The sequence below is a fragment of the Cervus canadensis genome, chromosome 8 (assembly GCF_019320065.1).
Source record: "Cervus canadensis isolate Bull #8, Minnesota chromosome 8, ASM1932006v1, whole genome shotgun sequence".
In the NCBI taxonomy this organism is placed as follows: Eukaryota; Metazoa; Chordata; class Mammalia; order Artiodactyla; family Cervidae; genus Cervus; species Cervus canadensis.
Window position 1 is genome coordinate 70303385 of NC_057393.1, and position 22652 is coordinate 70326036.

General features: G+C 36.0%; 1 protein-coding gene across 6 annotated transcripts in view; it reads left to right on the forward strand.

The window, feature by feature from the left end:
- The window catches only part of CTNNA3 (catenin alpha 3), a 1829362-nt gene that overhangs the window by 978005 nt on the left and 828705 nt on the right, over positions 1-22652 (forward strand). Inside the window, exon 10 of one of the 6 annotated variants that reach the window (XM_043476819.1) lies at positions 4803-4884. The exons of the other annotated variants lie outside the window; for them this stretch is intronic. Coding sequence (XP_043332754.1) covers positions 4803-4817 — 15 coding nt within the window. The 3' untranslated portion in view covers positions 4818-4884. Of the gene's footprint in view, positions 1-4802; positions 4885-22652 lie in introns of those variants that run through there. 6 annotated transcript variants of the gene reach the window in all.

Below are 22652 nucleotides of genomic sequence, written 5' to 3' on the forward strand. Positions count from 1 at the left end.
CTAGAAACCAGAAAAGGTTTTTTTTTTGTCTGTTTGTTTTTTATGGATGAAGTTAAAGAATTGGAAGTGTGGTTATTTATAGATTTCATAAGATAAAGTTACTTTTTTTAGTAATAAGAAGAGAAAAACTGGGGAAGAAACTAAAGGAAAATAAATTATTTAGCAATCTGTACCAGTATCATGCAAAGCACTTTATACTCATTAGCTCATATTAATGCTCACAATATGATTGAGAAAGATATTTTATTACCATTTTCCTGATAAGGAAACTGTAGCTGGAAGAAATGAAGCAACTAGCCTAATATCACACATCTAATAAATGGCAGAGTAGGGAATCAACTTGGTTTTATCAATGGCAGGGATTAAATAAATAAAGGTAGCACAATAAATCTAAAAATTGAAAGTGAACCCAAGTTTTACTCATTTAATTCCTTGATGGTGAGAGCAGAAACCCTTCCGAATGCCTTTTAGATGAGAGACCTGCCAGTAAGTGGATCAAGTTGCAAAAGTTCCAAGAGTTGACTTTATTTCTTTTCTAAGACTCTCTAATCTTATTCCACCTTCCTTAGCTAGAAAAGCAGAAAGTCAGAAGCACATGTTTACACTCGTGAAACACTTCTGCATTCAGGTGTTCTTCATAACTCTTGGTTAACTATTTAGCTAATGCTTAGTGGTTAGTCCAGGATATAAGACCTAAATGAGATCAGTACAGGTAGTTCATTTGTAAGATGATTGTCCAGAACTTGAAATATATTTTGACTTATAATCAGTGTTATTTACACTGTTTAGCATTCTTAGTCCGCAAAAGCCTATAAAATTAAAATTTGCAGAGCACTGTATTAGAAGTATTCTTCCTAACCTAAATATGCATTTAGAGGTGCCCCCCTCACCTTGTGGTGCAGAGCATCACTAAGGCAGGCGCAGAAAATTCAAATGTTTACAGTAGAGGACAAGCTAGTAATAAATGTAAGGGTTCCATGGGATGGGCCTCTGATGAAATGGAGGAGATAAACCTAATGAAATGACTGGCCTCAACTCATCTCTGGAGAAGGCAATGGCACCCCACTCCAGTACTCTTGCCTGGAAAATCCCGTGGATGGAGGAGCCTGGTAGGCTGCAGTCCATGGGGTCTCTGAGAGTTGGACACGACTGAGTGACTTCACTTTCACTTTTGCTTTTCATGCATTGGAAAAGGAAATGGGAACCCACTCCAGTGTTCTTGCCTGGAGAATCCCAGGGATGGGGGAGCCTGGTGGGCTGCCATCTGTGGGGTTGCACAGAGTCGGACACAACTGAAGCAACTTAGCAGCAGCAGCAACTCATCGTTGGTCAGTTATTGCTATGCATAAATGCAGACCCTGGATTCTGACATTATAATTTCTTAAAAGAACCCAGAAGTACAGATTTTAATGTAAAATTCTTTTAATTTCTAGGTGTAGACAACTAAATCACTTTAAAACAAAATTAAAGGAAAACCAGAATTTCATCATTTGTGCCAATACATAATGCCAGAGACCAGTAGAATTTCAGTCTCTGCTCTGAGGTCAAGTTTTGAAAGACAAGCTCTAGCAAGATGTATTTTTGTAGGAAATTTAGATAATATCTGGAGAATGTCCTGATGGTAAGAATTGGGTATTGAAGCTAGGTAGTAAAATATGGAAAGAAGTTGGTTTGGGGAAGTGGGTTCATTTCAATTTTCTTTCCTCTATTAGTTAATCTTTGAAATAGGAGATAAATTGAAAAGGGTTAAGAGCTCAGAGATGATAAGGTTTCCTCTTATCATCTCTGTTGCTTGGAAGCAATTCTAGGCTAGAAATGGGAAGACATAAAGGGGAATCTTGCCAAAGGACATTTCATATGTATGTTAAACTCAGTTAAAGCTATAACTTGTGTATGTTCAATACATTCCTTTTATAAGAAATCAGTTAGCCTGACACTTTCTGCAAAAGGAAGTGTTATATTTGATGCTTTTAAAAAAATGCCCCCATTACTGAAAATTGAGTCAAATTTACTTTGCATTCCTTTGATCACTTTGTCTATCGTATAAGGAACATGAAAAGAGACTTGGGTTTTCTAGATCATTCTTTGACAGTTTTGTGAAATTATGCATGGAGTCCCAAAAGAAAAGCAGAACATCTTTAGAGGATTTGAATTGCGTGCTTTGAATCAGTCTGTTAAATGACTGCTACAAATTCTCTTTCTCCTTCCCGCATCTTTCTTTCACTTAAACTCTCCTCCTCACGATCTTTCACTCCAGCTATAGCTACAGTCAAATTATTATTAGTTGTGTCAAAGGAGAACATCTAGTAGCTTTAATTTTCCTTTGCTGGCAACATGATGTCTAAAGAGTTGGCATTATGTTTGCAAAAAGACATCTATCCTCAAATAAGTATTTTTTAAGGCATGAGCTATGCTGGTGCTGGGGGTTCAATCACAGACAGAAAAAGACTTTGCCCTATCGGAGCTTGTCGTCAAGGAGGCAGTAAATGGTAATTGTGTATGGTTGTGCATTGGAGAAGGAAATGGCAACCCACTCCAGTGTTCTAGCCTGGAGAATCCCAGGGATGGGGTCGCACAGAGTCAGACACGACTGAAGTGACTTAGCAGTAGCAGCAGCAGTGATAAGTGATGTGGATGAACTACTGGGTTCTATGAGGACATTTAAGGTTATTGGGTAGGTTTAGGATAAAAACATTACAGTTTTGGAGAACTGACTTCTAAGCTGTCAACGTAAAAGGATTTTTTGTTAAAAAGTCAGATTAGGGGCTTCCCTGGCAATCCAGTGGTTAAGACTGCACTTCCAATGCAGGGGGCACAGGTTTAATCCCTGGCCACGGAGGAGCTAAGATCACACATGCCAGGCAGCCAAGAAGTTAAAAAAATAAATGAAACTGTGTCTGAAAAAAAAGTCAAATTAGTCAAAGGAGAAGTAGAAAGAGGGGTATTTTAGGGATAGGATTGGACTGGCACATTAATTTGCCAGAAATAAGCAGTGCAGATTTCTTATATGGTATCAAGTTATAAGAAACTGTCAAACGTCTTTTTCTAAAATGGCTATTTTGCCTTTCCTTGAGCAATGTGTACAATTTCCAGTTGCTCCATATCCTTGCCAGTGCTTGGCATTGTCAAATTTTTTGTTTTGCCTTTCTAATGTATATAATTATTTTATTATGCCTCTAATTTGCATTTCCCTAATCACTCATGATGTTGCATATCATTTTTATGATAAAATTATAAAAATATAATTCTTTATAATTTACCTATTAAAATATATACACTCCAGTGATTTTTAGAATATTCACAGTTGTGCAACCATCACAATCAATTTTAAAGCATTTTGATTTCACCTAAACTAGATAATCACTAATTTACTTTCTGTCTCTGTAGATTTGCCTCTTCTTGATGCTATGTATATGTGGGACCATACAACACATGGTCTTTTGTGACTGGCTTCTTTTACTCAGCATAATGTTTTTAAGTTTCATCATGTGTAGCATGCACCAGCACTTCATTCCCTTTTATGGCTAATTCTGTGTGTGGGTATCTCACGATTTATTTGTTTATTCATAAGTTTTTGGGCATTGGGCTCTTTCCACCTTTTGGCTATTATTTGTAATTCTGATGAACATTTTTATATAGGTTTTTGTGTGGGCATGTGTTTTTATTTCTCTTGGGTACATACCTAACAGTGGAACTCCCGGGTCATGTGATAACCCTATATTTACCACATGTGATGACCCTGTATTAACCATTTGAGAAACTGCCAGACTCTTTTCTAGCGGGACCAGGCTCTCCCATTTTATATTCCTACCAGCAATGTGTGAGGGTTTCAGTTCTACTCATCCTTGTCAACACTTATTGTTTGCCTTTGATTATAGTCATCCTAGTGGATACATCTCATTGTTGCTTTGGTTTGCAATTCCTCCATGGCAAATTATGTTACATGTAATTACACTTGCTTATTGCCTACTTGAGTATCTTTTCTAGGTAAATATTAGTTTAAATCTTTGACTCATTTTGCAGATTGGATTGTTATCTTTTTATTATTGAGATATAGTAGTTCTTTCTATATTCCAGAGGCAAGTCCCTTATTGGATATGCGATTTGCAAAGTTTTCTTCCATTTTGTGTGTTGTCTTTTCATTTCTTGATGGTACCCTTTGAAAGTCAAAAGTTTTAAATATTGACAAAGTTCTATTTACCTCTTTTTTTATTTTGTTCTTTGTGCTCTTGGCTTCATATCTAAGAAACCATTGACTAAAAGTTATGAAGATTTGTGCTTATGTTTTATTCTAGGAGTTTTATACATTTAACTCTTACATTTGTGTATTAGATTAACTATGAGTTAGCTTTCATTTATGGTATTGCATATATGAGAAGAATCTAATATTATTAGTTTTATGCAGTCTCCTTGTTGCTCAGTGATAAGGAATTTGCCTACAATGCAGGAGATGCAGGTTTGATCCCTGGGTTGGGAAGATCCCTTGGACAGAGGAGCCTGAAAGCCTGCAGTTCATGGGATCACGTAAGAGTCAGACATGACTTAGCAATTGTTAACAACAACAAATTCATTAGTTTCAGAACCATTTGTTGAAAAGGCTACTACTATCTTCTAATTGAACCCTATAAATCAATAGACTAAAAATATGAGTGTTTATTTCTTGACTCAGTTCTATTCCATTGATCTATATGTCCATTATTATGTCAGTGCCACTCTATCTTGATTGCTGTAGCTTTGTTGTAAGTTTTAAAATCAGAAAATGTGAGTTCTCCTCCAATTTTGTTCTTTGTTTTTCAATATAGTTTTGGCTATTATGAGTCCTTTGAATTTCCATATGAATTTTGGGATAAGTATGTCATTCCTGAGGAAAAAATATGTGGAATTTTGATAGGGACTGTGTTGCATCTGTAGATTAATTTGGTGCGTATTTCCATCTTTACAATTTTAACAATGTTAAATCTTCTGATCCATGAATGTGAAATGTCTTTCCATTTACTTAGATCTGCTGTAATTTATTTCAACAATTTTTTGTAGTTTTCAGTATATAAGTTTGTGCTTCTTTAGTTATTCCTAGCATTTTGTTCCTTTGATGCTATTATACATGTTATTGTTTCTTATTTTTATTTTTAGTTTTTTTTGCAATATATTGAAATGCAGTATTTTATGTGAATTGACCTTGCATCCTGCAACTTTGCCAAACTTATTTATTAGTTATAATAGGTTGAGTAAGTTTGTGTGTACTGCTTAATATTTTCTATGTATAAGGTCTGAGATATGTCATCTGAGAATATAATTATTATGTCTTTTAAAATATGGTTGACTTTAATTGCATTTTTAATGCTAAGTTCTCTGAAAATCATTGTATGCTTTATTTCCTCATCTGTATATCTTCTTTAGCAATGTGGCTGTTCAAATATTTTCCCTATTTTTTTAAATTGAGTCATTTACTTATTTTTGTGCTGTTTTAAATATATATACATTCTCTCTCTATATATATTTGAATCAAATCCTTTGATATTTGTGTGATTTATGTGTTATTTATGGGTTATAAATGTTTTCTGTTAAATCTATTCTTTGTCTTTGTAATAGCCTCATAGTATCTTCTTTAACACAGAACTTTAAAATTCTTATAAAGTCAAACATCAATAAACATGTAAACATGGATCTTGATTTTGTGTTTTATACAAGAAACTTTTGTATAAAGTTTTTATTTTACCCAGAGTTACAAAGATTTTCTTATATATTTTCTTCTATAAGTTTTATAATGTTTAGTTTTTGCACTTGAATTTTTATTCCATTTTGAGTTGATTTTTGTATATGGTGCAAGGTAGGGGAGAAGGGTTATTTATTTATTGTATATGGGTAGCCAACTTTTTCAGCATATTTTCTGCATTAAATCATATTTGCTCTTTTGTTAAATATAAGTTGACCTCTATTGTGGGTATACCTCCAGTTTATCTATTATATTCCATTGCTCTATGTGTCTACCTTTCACCAATATCCCAGTGTCTTTAAAATTACAACTTTATAGTAAGTCTTGAAGTCAGGTGTTATGAATCCTCTAACAGTTCTTAAAAAAAAAAAAGTTCCAGCTACTTTACTTCCTTTGTCTGTGTGTATAAAGTGCTATATAATCCCTTCGATACCTAGAAAACTGTTGCTGGGTTTAAGATTGAAATTTCATCGAATCTATAGATCAGTACACAAAGAACTGACATTTTGATAATACTGATACTTCCAGTTCATGAAGGTGATATGTATCTTCCATTATTTATGCTATCTCTGAGTTTTTTCATCAGTATTTTGTAGTTTTTAATGTCCAAATATTTTAAATGACTAAATATTTAAAAATTATTAAAATTTTCTTACATTAAGTTCTCAAAAATTACATTATATTCTTAAACAATTTATCACATTAAATTGTAAGATTTTCTACTTATTTTATTAATTTGTGTGTGTATTATGTATGTGTGTGTTTTTGTGAGAGAATTCCAGAAAGCTTGCCTATTAATTAGCTGGCTATATTTGGAAACTAATTTAAGTAGAAAGTTTGGTGCTATGTTTAATAATAAAACTTGTAAGAATTTTAGAAGGTAGTATAGACTAATGTCAGAGACGGCAATGGCAACCCACTCCAGGACTCTTGCCTGGAAAATCCCATGGACGGAAGAGCCTGGTAGGCTGCAGTCCATGGGGTCGCTAGGAGTCGGACACGACTGAGCGACTTCACTTTCACTTTTCACTTTCGTTCACTGGAGAAGGAAATGGCAACCCACTCCAGTGTTCTTGCCTGGAGAATCCCAGGGACAGGGGAGCCTGGTGGACTACCGTCTATGGGGTCGCAGAGTCGGACACGATTGAAGAGACTTAGCAGCAGCAGCAGCAGCGTAGACTAATGTAGTGGGAAAGAACATAGAATCAAACAAATCCTGACTACGATATCACTTATTTAGCCTCACTCAGCTTAAAATTTCTCATTAGGAAGATGGATATAAAGCATACTTATTTTGTGAGAATTCAATGAGGTAAGCCTTTATGACAATGTGAAAAGCTACACATTATGTGGTTTCAACTATATGGTATTCTAAAGAAGGCAAAACTTCAGAGACAATGAAAAGATTAGTGGTTGCCAGTAGTTGGGAGAAAGGACGAATAGGCAGAGCACAGAGGATTTTTAGAGCAGTGTATATACTCTGTACGATGCCATAATGATTGATCACATTCAACTATGGTTTATATTATGATTTGTTTGATATATGTCAATGAGGGTTCATAAGTTGTAAAAAAACAAAAGTACCACTCTAGTGAGGAATGTTGATAGTGGAAGAGGCTAAGAGGCTATGCATGTTGGGGGGGACAGGAATTATATGGGAAATCTGTGTACTTTAACTCAGTTTTGTTCACCTGAAACTGTTAAAAAATAAGCTTTGTTACTTTATTAATTCTAAAAGTCCCAGGTAAAAATGAAAATATGGTAGTATAAAGAGAAATTCTAAGATAATAAGTCTCATTTTAAAATGTCTTTTGATTAGTGAACATTTTCATTTATCTCTGCTCAGCTGTTGATTAATACTATTTAATTGTTTTTATATAAATATTATAGCCAGAATCTCCAAGATATTAATTAGGAGTGTAGTACATCTGTCAACTAGCAGCACATCAGATATAAAATGCACCTATGAAAGCATCCACAAGGGGACATTTACATTCAAGTCGGCAGATTTATCTGTTTTCAAAAATCCAACACTTTCTTGTTTTTTAATTTAATTTAATTTTATTTTACAGGATAGTTGATGTACAATATTGTGTTAGTTTCAGATGTTGTTGTTCATTTGATCAGTCTGTCCCACTCTTTGCGACCCCATGGACTGCAGCACGCCAGGCTTCCGTTTCCTTCTTCATCTCCCAGAGCTTGCTCAAACTCATGTCAATCGAGTTGGTGATGCCATACTATCATCCCATCCTCTGTCATCCCCTTCTCCTCCTGACTTCAATCTTTCCCAGCATCAGGGCCTTTGTCAATGAGTCAGCTCTTCTCATCAGGTGGCCAAAGTATTGGAGCTTTAGCATCAGTCCTTCCAATGAATATTCAGGGTTGATTTCCTTTGGGATTGACTAGTTTTAATCTCCTTGCAGTCCAAGGTACTCTCAAGAGTCTTCTCCAACATCACAGTTCAAAAGTTTCAATTCTTTGGTGCTCAGCCTTCTTTATGGTCCAACTCTCGCATCCATACATGGCAACTGGAAAAACCATAGCTTTGACATGTACAAACTCAAAATGGATGTACAGCAAAGCAATTCAGTTATACCCATTCTTTTTAAGATTCTTTTTCCATATAGGTTATTATAGAATATTAAGTAGGGTTCCTATGCTATTTAATAGGTCCTTATTGATTATCTGTTTTATATATGGTAGAGTATATATGTTAATCCCAAACTCCTAATTAATCCCTCTCCCTACCTTTTCCCTTTGATAGCTATAAGTTTGGTTTTGAAGTCTGTGAGTCAGATTCTATTTTGTAAATAAGTTTAATTGTATCTTTTTTTTTTTTTAGATTCCACATGTAAGTAATGTCATCTGATACTTATCTTTCTATGACTTAATTTCACTTAATATAATAATTTCTAGGTCTATCCATGTTGCTGCAAATGATATTATTTCATTATTTTTTATGGCTGAGTAGTATTTCATTGCATATAAGTACCACATCTTCTTGATCCATTCTGCCAGTGGACATATAGGTTGCTTCCTGTCTTGACTTTTGTAGATAGTTCTTTAAAGAACATTGGGGTGCATGTTTCTTTTTGAATTATGATTTTTCTCCAGATATGTGCTAGGGTTGGGATTGCTGGATCTTATATATGGTAGTTTTATTTTCAGGTTTTTAAGAACCCTTCATACTCTTCTTTCTATTTCTTGTACCAATTTATATCCCTAACAATGGTATAGGAGGATTCCCTTTTCTCTACATCCTCTCCAACATTTATTGTTTGTAGACTTTTTGATGATGACCATTCTTACTGGCATGAGGAGATAACCTCATTGTAATTTTGATTTGAATTTCTCTTATATTTAGCAATGCTTAGCATTTTTTCATATACCTCTTGACCATCTGAATATCTTCTTTAGAGAAATGTCAACTTAGATCTTATATTCATTTTAAGATGTTTTTTAATTGAGCTATTTATGTTTTAGAGATTAATACCTTGACAGTTTCTTTGTTTGGAAATATTTTATACAAACCTGTGGGCTGTCTTTTTGTTAGACTGATAGTTTTCTTTGCTGTGCAAAAACTTTTAAATTTAATTAGGTCCCATTTGTTTATTTTTGTTTTTATTTTCATTACTCTAGGAGACAGATCCAAAAGATATTGCTGTGATTTAAGTCAAAGTGTGCTCTACCAATGTTTTCCTCTAGAGTTTTATAATATTTGGTCTTACATTTAGGTGTTTAATCCATTTTGAGTTTATTTTTATGTATGGTGTTAGAGAATGTTCTAATTTCATTCTTTTACATGTAGCTGTCCAGTTTTCCCAGCACCACTTATTGAAGAGACTCTCTTTTCTCCATTATATATTCTCGCCTCATTTGTCATAGATTAGTTGACCATAGGTAAGTGACTTTCTAAGGGATTCCCTAGTGACTCAGCAGTAAAAAATCCACCTGTGTTGAAGGAGATGCACATTCGATCCCTGGGTTGGGAAGATCCCCTAGAGGAGGACATGCAATTTACGCCAGTATTCTTGTCTGTAGAATCCCATGGACGGAGACTTGTGGGCTCCAGTCCATAGCATTGCAAAGAGTCAGACATGACTGGAGTGACTTAACATGCACACATACATGTGGTTTTGCATCCTGTTCCATTGATCTACTATTTCTGCTTTTGTGCTAGTACCATATTGCTTTGATGACTCTCTTTGTAGTATAGTTTACAGCTTGGGAACCTGATTATTCCAGCTCTATTTTTCCTTCTCAGGATTGCTTTGGTTATTTGGTATCTTTTGTATTTTCATACAAATTGTATTTTTTTTTTGTTCTATTTCAATGAAAAATGCCATTGGTAGTTTGATAGGGATTGCATTTAATCTGTAGTTTGCCTTGAGTAGTATAGCCCTTTTGACAATATTGTTTCTTCCAATCCAGTAAAATGATATATCTTTCCATCTATTCTTGTTATTTTTAATTTCTTTTATCAACATCTTAGAGTTTTTGGAGTACAAGTCTTTTGTCTATTTAGGTAAATTTATTCCTAGCTATTTTATTCTTTTCAATGTGATGGTAAATGGGATTGTTTCCTTAATTTCTCTTTCTGATTTTTCATCATTAAAAATCCAGCACTTTTTAGCAATATTTGCAAGGAACAGAGGGAAATATTAAAGCTGTGCATGCGTGCTAAGTCATTTCACTCATGTCTGACTTTTTGTGACCCTATTGACCATATTTCATTAGGCTCCTCTGTCCATGGGATTCTCCAGGCAACACTATTGGAGTGGATTGCCAGTTCCTACTCCAGGGGATCTTTCTTATCCAGGGATATCTTATGTCTCCTGCAATGGCAGAGGGGTTCTTTACCACCAACGCCACCTGTTAAATCCCATTAAAGCTGTAGTATTCTTTAAAAAAGATAACTTGAGGTCAATGAAAATGGCCATGGACTAACTTTACAAGTTTGGAGAGACACAACTTGATCTGCCATTCTTGTTCTGAGAACTTTGAAGGCTTTTAATCCCCAGATGCATGTATTTGACATTATTATCCTTTTTAATTTTCAAAGCCCCTTAGAGTTAGATTCTCTTTTTTAGGTTTGGCATGAGGTGGTGCTGATTCCTTTGACAGCAAATATACCTTGATGAGCTCTGTGGCAAGAATTGACACAATCAGGAAGCAGTCAGCAGTTTTCTTTAAGACATGGACTGTTGTCATCAGTTTTTCTGTTTAAACATCTGAACTGTTGTCAGTATGTTTCCATTTGACCTATGAGTTCATGCCAGTGGAGAAAATAATACCCTCGTTGTATACCAAATTTTATTATTTTCATGGTTCCTTTAAGACTTTGTTCAAAAAAAGCAAGAGGAAGATAAATGAGAAAAAGCATAGGGATCACCCAAGATCCATCTATTTTTATGATTGTTTCTAGGATACCTTCCTCCCTAAGAATTGTAGCAGAACAACCCACACTAGAGTAGTTATTCATCAAAGTAGTCTCTTTTTTTGGAGTCCTGGTTTCTAAATCTTCAAGAATATGAAAACCACATTTCCATGACAAACCATTATGTCACTTCTGGAATTTGTGGTCAGTCTTGGACACTTCTGCAGCGAGCTAATAAAGATTAGACCTGAATTGTGACTGACAGATAGCTAAGTAATGGTGTGTAGATCAGCTTTCCATAATTCAATTCATATTCAGTCGATTCACAGTCACAAAACTACCTGTTAAATTAAAAAAGAACTGTAGTGCTGCATTTAGTGTGTGACCTGTAGGTAGTTTTATAAGAACCAAATAGGTCTCAAGGCTTCCATGATGTGATTGCTGCATAAATGTGGGTTTAGCAACTTTGTATTCACAAATGCCGTAAGTAACGATTTAACCCTAAAGACTTTTCAACTCATGTATTATTTTCCTCAGAATAGCAATGAGTTTTGTTTTGTTTCCTTTTTTACCTTGTTGACAGATTGAGTAGCTTCTTTCTCCAACTGTGGACCACAGAGAAAAAAATAAAGCATTAAGGCCCAGATGATAAGCATTTTCTGTCTCTAAGCAACATTGGAATGATATAAAATAAAAACATTTAAATTCAGTTCTATTTCTGACTCTGCCCTTGGACCTTGGACACTATGATACTGGGAAAGTCATAGTCCACGAGCATATTCTTTCTCTTGTGCCTTCTACCCTGATCATCTTAATGAAAAGAATATTTTTCACCTGGATAATTCTTTGAAGTTGAACCAAAAAGGTACAAAATATGAAGTTAATAACCACTTCTACCAATCACAATTCAATGATAACTTTTTCAGCTCATACACACACACACATGCTTCTCTTGTGGCTCAGCTGGTAAAGAATCCATCTGTAATGTGGGAGACCTGGATTTGATCCCTGGGTTAGGAAGATCCCCTGGAAAAGGGAAAGGCTACCCACTCCAGTATTCTGGATTAGAGAATTCCAAGGACTCTATAGTCCATGGAGTCACAAAGAGTCAGACACAACTAAGCAACTTTCACTTCATATACATACATGCGCACACAACACATCTTTTCAGCAGTGTATAAATGGAAGGTATTTAAAGTTGTGGAAATAAACATTTAAAGATTGAGTCTATTAGGATGAAAATAGTTGTGCAAAATTTTACATCCTTGAGGAGTCAGGGAACTCTTACTTTACATGTTCTCTATCTCTGTTTATGTGTGTGGAGAGAAATTTGTTTCCTAAAATGCCCTATGGCAGTGACTGAACTTCTATGCGATTTGCTTTCTTCAAAGGCAGAATGGGAATAATACTACCATACAGAGTATTTTGAAGATAAAAATGTATGGCTAACATGGAGGGACTTAGAAAAGGAAAAAAAATACTATGCAGATAATGCTGACAGTTACAGTAATTCTGTGTAAGTGCTTCTGTGTGTCAGACAATAATACATGCATTATTGCATTTAGATATTTGCCTCATTTTATAGAAAAGGAAGGTTAAGAATGGTGAATCAATTTACTAACAGTACAAAGAACTGTAACGTGTTTATAGGTTTGAGTGAATTTGGAGTCCATAGTTTTGAATGATAATATACTTTTTATAAAATATCCTTATTTGTCTTGACAAATGATTTTGGCTTTGAAATATATTTTTCTAAAACATCAAGTAATATGTTAGCATTTGAATAGTTCTAATGGAATTCCATCATATCTACTAGCTTTATTAACAGCAGTGCTTTCTAAAGCTGACTTGACTTCTAATTCCGGTAGAACTTTTCAAAACCCTAAAGGATGATGCCATCAGGATATTGCATTCAATACATCAGCAAATCTGGAAGACCCAGCTGTGGCCGCAGGATTGGAAAAGGACAATCCTTATCCCAGTTCCCGAAAAGGGTCGTACTAAAGAATGTGCTAACCTTTGAACAGTTGCACGTGTCTCCCATGCTAGTAAGGACATGCTTAAAATCTTGCATGCTATGCTTCATCATTATGTGAACCAAGAACTTCCAGATTTCCAAGCTGGGTTCAGAAAAGGATGAGGAACCAGAGGTCAATTTGCCAACATTCACTGGATTATAGAGAAAGCTAGGGAATTCTAGAAAAATATCTACCTCTGTTTCATCAACTATGCTAAAGCCTTTGACTGTGTGGGTCATAACAAACTGTGGAAAACTCTTAAAGAGATGGGAATACCTGACCATCTTACCTGTCTCCTGAAAAACCTGTATGCGGGTCAAGAAGCAACAATTAGAACCCTATATGGAACAAGTGATTGGTTCAAGATTAAGAAAGGAGTACAACAGTGCTGTCTGCTGTCACCCTATATACTGAGCACTTCATGAGAAATGCTGAGTTGGATGAATTACAAGCTGGAATCAGATAGGCAGGAGAAACATCACGAACCTCAGATATGTGATGGATGATACCACTCTAATGGCTGAAAGTGAAGAGGAACTAAAGAGCCTCTTGATGAGGGTGAAGGAGGAGAGTGAAAGAGTTAGCTTAAAACTTAATATTAAAAAAAAAAAAACTAAAATCATGGCATTTGGCCCCATTACTGCATGGCAAATAGAATGGGGAAAAGTGGAAGTAGTGACAAAATTCCTCTTCTTGGGCTCTAAAATCACTGCAGATGGTTACTGCAGCCATGAAATCAGAAGACGTGCTTCTTGACAGGAAAGCTATGACAAACCTAGTGAGTGTATTACGAAGCAGAGACATTACTCTGCCCAAAAAGGTCTACATAGTCAGGCTATTGTCTTCCCAGTGGTCACGTACATTGGGTGAGAGGTGGACCATAAAGAAGGTAGAATGCCAAAGAATTGATGCTTTGAACTGTGGTGCTGGAGAAGACTCCTGAAAGTCCCTTGGACAACAACATCAAACCAGTCATTCTTAAGGGAAATCAACCCTGAATAGTCATTGGAAGGACTGAAGCTGAAACTGAAGTTCCAGTATTTCAGTCATCTGTTGCAAACAGCAGACTCATTTAAAAAGTCCCTGATGCTGGGAAAGATTGAGGGAGGAAGGAGAAGAGGGTGTCAGAGGATGAGATGGCTGGGCAGCATCACTGATGCAATGGATATGAATGTGGGCAAACTTTGGGAGATGGTGTGGGACAAGGAAGCCTGGCATGCTGCAGTCCATGGGATCGAAAAGAGTCAGACATGATGGGGTGGCTGAACAACTATGTTAGCATTTATTCCAAATGGCAAAAATTATTACATCTTATTGGGCAGGGGAAAATCAAATATAAGAGAGGCCATGGTTTTTCCAGTGGTCATGTATGGATGTGAGAGTTGGACTGTGAAGAAAGCTGAGCGCTGAAGAATTGATGCTTTTGAACTGTGGTGTTGGAGAAGACTCTTGAGAGTCCCTTGGACTGCAAGGAGATCGAAGCAGTCCATCCTAAAGGAGATCAGTCCTGGGTGTTCATTGGAAGGACTGTTGCTGAAGCTGAAGCTCCAATACCTTGGCCACCTCATGTGAAGAGTTGACTCATTGGAAAAGACCCTGATTCTGGGAGGGATTGGGGGCAGGAGGAGAAGAGAACGACAGAGGATGAGGTGGCTGGATGGCATCACTGACTCGATGGACATGAGTTTGAGTAAACTCCGGGAGTGGCGATGGACAGGGAGGCCTGGTGTGCTGCAGTTCATGGGGTCGCAAAGAGTTGGACACGACTGAATTACTGAACTGGAACTGGAACTGGAAGGAACTTCTAGTCTGCATTCTTTATTTTGCAAATGAGAAAATAAAGGAAAATGCCTGTTAGTTAAGTAGTATAAGTATGTAAAAAGGTGTAAATGTAGTATAAGGGTGTATAAGTTAGTTAAGTTGGTATGAGGGTGATTACCAGAGCCACCTGTTAAATGTGTCATCAATATGACTCATAATCTCATATCTTATAATACAGCAATATTATAATGTCTTTTCTCTCCAACTAAGTAATCAGAATCTAGAATCCTGGCTCTATGCATTGCCAGATCCTCCATGTATAGGATATATGGGGCATGTAGTCACCATTCTGTAGTTTAATTGACTGAAAATATATATAAACACTTTAGACCCTTTAGAAGTACACCTGACTTTTAAGGCATTGTGTGCAAATACTCTAGTCTTTCAGATATTCTGTGCATGTTGACAATGTGTTTCTAAATGGGGGAATTTACATCAGCAGATAAACCTGTTCTCTACTGTAATTTTTATCAAGTGTACTGGATGGCCTTGTGCAATAACCAAATACAAGGTATATCTGGATTTTTTTTTTTTTACAATATTTGAAAATATTTAGAAGCTGTGTTGATATTTCTGCAGATGTGAAACTTGAAAAGGTGTGGAACTTGAGGATGATAAATAACATGGTACACTGAAAGGCGAGCCGCAGACCTTACTGTGACTGGTAACTAGGTACATGGCAGTGCCATTATGGTTAGTGAGAGGTACGCAGTGATGAGGGCAGAGCTGACAGTGAACAGGTGACTGAGTTTGTGCCGATCCATATAAAATAATGAAGCCAGGGTCCTAAATTGTGACTCTTGACTTGCAAAGAGCTCTTGCAATAGTGTGACTAAAAGAATTTAACACTTAAAATTGAAGTAAGATATTGCAGAAGTCATTAAACAATCACTTCGAGGAGATGAATTCTGAAAAACTTTATTTCAATTTATTTCTTGGTTAAAGAAACCCTGAGACAGCTAACGACACAGTATTTACACTTCAGATTCAAGAATAAACTCAAAAGAACAGTTTCCTTTATTAACATACAAAAGAAGCTTAATTATGCCAGTTATTTTTCTCTATTATTTAGTAAGCATTTTGTTTCAGGGTCATGTGTAAGGTAGTGATACTAGTTTTATGAAGCAGGATCCGAAATTTTGAGCTAACTAAACTAACCAATTATTATAATAATATAAAGTCAAATTTTAAAATATAAATGAAAAGCAAACAACTTTTCCCTGCTAACCTCTGAAGATGCAGTGACCGTTAGATAATATATAAACAGAGGTGATACAGAGCAGTATAAAGAGAGCAGCGGCTGATCACAAGACAAATATTCTGTCCTCACCAACTCTCTACTAACTAAGTGAACTTGGTTAAGAGTTAACATTCCATAGATAAAGATGTGGAAATAGATTATATGGTGATTCTAACACTAAAATTCCATTACTTAATTCTGAAATTCAAGGAAGAATCTCATGTACAAATGACATGGTTCTAGATCCTCCATAATAAACCACTTTGTAATTATCTAAAGGAATGGTATTTTTGACCAGTTCAAAGTAATGGAAACCTGAACTAAGAAGAGATAAACATATCTAACAAACATACCTAATTAGTCTTTGGTGCATACATATTATCTAGAAAACTTAATAAACAGTCTAAAGCTTCTATTTCCAATGTGGAATCAGATCCTTTTAGAAGATTTGCTGCATGACATCAGTCACTTTTCCAGAAACTGTAGCGTTTCCACCTACAATTTACTATTTGTCCCTTCCCTTCTACTGCATTTCCTCCTGTGTCTCCTCCTCATTTTCTCTAAAGTTCTCATTTTCAGTCTCTCTGAATACACTCTTCCTATACAGTTTTCCTTTTTATCAATAACTAGAAACACCTCATGCTAAGATTTTACCATTCACTTGGATATGTTATAGTTTTCCTTACAGAAGAAATATCAAGTTGTGTCTTTATGGGAACACACCTTAGTATATCTCCAAAATCTGTCTCATATTAACTACATGATGTCTCATTTTTTCAGAATTATTTGCAAAATCTCTTAAAGAGGGTTAGTTTACATATAAACAAGCTTCTACATACAAATACAAAATAGTCATATCCTAATGATTTTATTAGTTTTATTTGTAGTGGTCTATCTTCTTTAGATGTCTTATTCCCTAATTTATTGGGTCTATCCTCTTTAGAGAATAACAGTGACTCTGAATTTAAACACATACAGTGATACCTACTCACATTGTAGATATCTGAAGCAATCTTATGGCCCTGTAAGGCAGATGTATCTTATTTAATCAATAGAACCATCCAGTAGGCAGGAGCTTTATGTAACTCAGGACTGTTGGTACTCTTCCAATCATGTGATAATGGTAAATGTAACTTTGGTCTGTTTAAATGGAATAAGTTGTTTTGGTCTTTCATGTTACTTTTTCTAAATTCATGAGTAAATAATGGAAAACTAGGGGAAGAGAAAATGGTATAAAATACAAGCCTACTAATTAAGCAGCATAAAAATAGTTTAGCACAAGACACATATATTCAAAATATTATATATTTATAGATACTGATTTATTAGCAGGTGAAAATAAAAAAAAAAGAAAAAAACTCAGAGCACTAGAAGAGGACCCTTTTTGCCTGGCTAATTAGATATCTTTATGTATAAGAGAATCTTGGTAAGTATGCAATATAACCTAACAGACCACATTAACACTTGGACTTATCTAACATGTTGTAGAGAAGGAGCTTATGAATTGTGTAGTTAGTTGTATTAGATTATCCTGAAGGCCTTTTTCAGCTCTAAGAATCTGAATTTACGTATTCCAAGTCCTCAGTTTAATGAGTGGTGTAAATGGGAATTACTCTTCCTGATCCAGCATTGTACCAGCTGCTCCAAGAGGCCTCCCCTTTTTCTTCCTGGTGTCAGACATTTTCTCCCCTGGTAACCACAAAGTACTTTGATAATTTTTTTCCACTTTATATTTGGACTTACCTGCTCTCAACACAGTGATAGATTTAAATTTCCCTGGCCTTGGAAATCTGCTCATGTAGTTCCTTACCTTCCATGTAGTTATTCCCCTTGCTGTGCTAAGCTTAGGCGCTCAGTCATGTCCAACTCTTTGCGACCCCATGGACTGTAGCCCCCCAGGACCCCTCTGTCTTTGGGGATTCTACAGGCAAGAATACTGGAGTGGGTTGCCATGCCCTCCTTCAGGGGATTTTCACAACCCAGGGATCGAACCCAGGTCTCCTGCACTGCAGGTGGATTCTTTACCGACTGAGCCACCAGGACCTGTAGAAAGCCCTCCTTACCTTTCAGCTGTAGCCTGGAGGGCTACGGTCCATGGGATCACAGAGTCAAACACAACTGAGTGACTAAGCACAGCACCTTTCAGTTCAGATGCCAGAAGCCTTCCTTTATCAATATCAGAAGGCTTTGCTTCCACTTCCTAAATCTGCTAAGACAGCCTTTAAAAAATTTTAATCATAACTTACCTTGTATTGTAGCAGTGGTTTGCAAACTTTAACGTGCCTAAGAATCACCTTGATTGATTTTTTGAAGTGGTTTTTTTTTTTTTTTGAGGCCTTATTTAAGCAAAGCCTCTGGTTCACGAAGTAGGATTGGGTCCAGGAAATGACATTTCTATGTGAATTTCAACAATCCCAGAGATGATACCTGTGATGCTAACAGACTGCACTTTGAGGACAACAGTACAATCTAAAGGGAGGGGTTTTGCTTCTCAGAGTTCAGGGCAAGGTTGTTTTTCATCTTTATTTTTCTGAAGTCCCTTGCTCTAGGAAATGTTCTATGAATAAAGGGCCAAACAAGGTCAAGTCCTATTTAAGTATGCTTATTTTCTAGCTCATGAAACTCTCATAGTGATAATTCCTTAAAGATGAAAAAATAAAAGAGTTCAATTGAAAAAGGAGTTTCTCTGTTTGTGTTTATGGAAACAACATATCTGACAAAGAAATGTCCTTTTCACACGGAGAAAGGCAAACTTCCTTTGAAGGGAATAGTTCTATATTTGGGAAATGGGAAATTATTAAAGCACAATTTTATTCCATTTAAGGGAATGTCATGTTCTGGAAAATCCCAATTTGTTAATGCCTACAAGAATTAGAAAAAAAAAATAGTTCAATGTAGAAAAGAAAAATAATTTGGCAAAATATTTGTCAAATATTATAGTGTAATCACATAAAGGCAATCTGAAACTTTCTCTTTGTGGAATTGAAACAGAATCATCTAGACCTAAGGAGCATCATATACCCCCAGACCTCACAGTGCTGTGTTAGTGTGGCATCTCTGTGTTAGGTTTTGCATTGTCACTAAGAAACCATTTACACAACAGCCTCAAATCTAATTTCTTTAGGTTAGTAAAAGACATGGTGCTCTTATTGATTGAGGAAAGTCTCGCCATGCCTAGCCACTCTCAGAGAAACAGAATTTTAAGACATGGAAAGGACTAAAATAGTAACATTTTCTTTTTAATACAGTGCCCAGTTGTTGTTTTCAGTAACCCAAAGCAACAAATAGAAATAGAGACACAATGTCCCACAACTTGACCCTCAAGACAAAGACTTACAAAAGATCAGAATCTGGTCAGCCAGAAATAAGCAGCCCTTTCTAACCAATTCTCCAGTCATTTTAGACATACTTTTTGTAGTTTCAGAAAGGCGGTGTTCTTAAGATATATATGTTCTGAGAATTCCAAGATATATGTTTAAGTCTTTAATCCATTAATTGATTTTTGTGTATGGTGTAAGATAGGGTAAAATTTTGTTCTTTGAATGTGGGTATTAAGTTTTCCTAGCATCATTCATTTGAAGATATCCTTTCTCCATTGTATATTCTTGGCACCTTTGTTGAATATTAATTGACTGTATATGCTTGATTTTATTTCTGGCTCTCTATTCTGTTCCATTTGTACCCATGCCTACTTTTATGCAAGTATCATACTGTTTTGATTACTACAACTTTTTAATATAATTTGAAATCAGAAAGTTTGATGCCTGTACGTTCCTCATTAAGATTGTTTTGACTCTTCAGGTTCTATATGAGTTTTCAAATTACTTTTTCTATTTCTGTGAAAAATACTTTTGGGATTTTGATAGGGATTATCTTGAATCTATAAATTCCTTCAACAATATTATTTCCTCCCAATCCATGAACATGGAATATTTTCCATTTATTTGTGTCTTTTTCAGTTTCTTTCATCAAAATTTCATACAGTTTTCAGTGTGCCAAGCTTTAATTATCTTAAATTTATTCCTAAATATTTTATTCTTTTTGGAACTATACTCAGTGGTATTATTTTCTTGATTCCCTTTCATGATAAATCACTGGTGTAAAAAAATACAACTTTTTTTGTGTATTGATTTTTTAATCTTGCAACTTGACTGAATTATAAGTTCTAACAGATATTTTGTTTTTGGTGTGGTATCTTTAAGATTTTCTTACATATAGGATTGTGCCATCTTCACATAGAGATAATTTTAGTTTTTCCTTTCTATTGTGGATTTCTTTTATTTTATTTATTTATTTTTTCCCAACTGTTTTTGCTAGTACTTTCAGTATTGCATTGAATAGAAGTGACTAGGATGGGCATTCTTGCCTTGCAACAGAACTTGGAAGAAAAGCTTTCAGTGTTCCCTATTGATTGTGATGTTAGCTGTGGTGTTTTGACAGATGGACTGACTACTCTGACTAGGACTTCCAGCACTATGTTGAATAAACATGGTAAGAGTGGGCAAAGTCTCATGCAACAAAAACAAAAATAAATGATTGTGACTATGTCAAACTAAAATGCTTTCATATAGCAAAATGAAAACTCAACTAGCAATCAAGAGAAAATATTTGTAAATTGTTTATCCAGTAGTAGGCTAAAATCCACAATATATAAAGCACACAACTTGGCAAAAAAAAAACAAACAAAAAACAAACCTGATTTAAAATTGGGCAAAGAACCTGAATAGACATTTTTCCAAAGATAAATTACAAGTGGTCAACAGATACGTGAAAAAATATTCAGTGTCACTAATTGTCAGGAAATGCAAATCAAAATCACAATGAGATATTACCTCTTACCTCTTAGGATGGGTACTATCAAAAACATTTGAAAGATAACAGGTGTTATTGAGGGTATAAAGAAAAGGGAATTCTTGTACATTGATTAGTGGGATTATCAATTGGCACAGCCATTATGGCAACTAATTGGAGATTCCACAAGAAACTAAGAGCTACCATATAATCCAGCAATCTCACTTGTAGGTATATAATCAAAGGGAATAAAATTAGTATTTCCAAGAGATATGTGTGCTTCCATTATTCACAACAGCCAAGGTGTGGAAAAAATCTAAGTATCAATGGACAGATGGATGGGTAAAGAAACTGTGAGATATGTATTTTTTCAAAAAAGAAGGCCCTGACATTTGAAACAACATGGATGAACTGGAAGCTGCTGCTAAGTCACTTCAGTCGTGTCCAACTCTGTGCGACCCCATAGACAGCAGCCCACCAGGCTCCCCCATCCCTGGGATTCTCCAGGCAAGAACACTGGAGTCAGTTGCCATTTCCTTCTCCAATGCATGAAAGTGAAAAGTGAAAGTGAAGTCGCTCAGTCATGTCTGACTCCTAGTGACCCCATGGACTGCAGCCTACCAGGCTCTTCCATCCATGGGATTTTTCAGGCGAGAGTACTGGAGTGGGTTGCCATTGCCTTCTCCGGAACTGGAAGACATTATGCCAAATGAAATACATCAGATCCAGAAAGAAAACCCTGCATGATCTCACTTTATGTGGAATCTAAAAAGTTGAATACACAGAGGTAGAGAGTGTAAAGGTGGTTCCTAGGGGCAGATGAGAAGTTGGGGGAATAAGGGATGTATTGTCAAAGAGTAGAAAATTGAAGTCATTGAGGAAAAATAACTCTAGACGTATAATTTGTACCATGAAGACTATAGCCAATAATAGTGTATTAAGTACTAAAAATGTACTAAGAGAGTAAATTTCAGGTACTCATTCCACACAGATCCAAAAGGTAACTATGTGAAGAGACAGATGTGTTCATCTCTTTAACTACAGTTGTGTTAGTTGCTCAGTCATATCTGACTCTTTGTGACCCCATGGACTGTAGCCTGCCAGGTCCTCCGTCCATGGGGTTTTCAAGGCAACAACACTGGAGTGGGTTGCCATTTCCTTCTCCAGGGGATCTTTCTGGCCCAGGAATTGGACCCAGGTCTCCCACATGCAGGAAGACTCCTTACCACCTGAGCTACCAGGGAAGCCCAGTGTCATTCCCTGTAAATACAGAAGTATACCAAATTGTGTTGTGTACGTTGAAAGTGAAAGTGAAAGTCACTCAGTTGTGTCTGACTCTTTGCAACCCCATAGACTATACAGTCCATGGAATTCTCCATGCCAGAATACTAGAGTGGGTAGCCATTCCCTTCTCCAGGGGATCTTCCTAACCCAGGGATCAAACCCAGGTCTCCCACATTGCAGGCAGATTCTTTAGCAACTGAGCCACAATGGAAGCCCAAGAATACTGGAGTGGGTAGCCTATCCCTTTTCCAGCAGATCTTCCTGATCCTGGAATCGAACTGGAGTCTCCTGCATTGCAGGCAGATTCTTTACCAACTGAACTATCAGGGAAGCCTGTTGTGTACATTAAATACGCATAATTTTTATTAAAAAAATTAGAATTGAGGAAAATGTGCAACACATTTGATG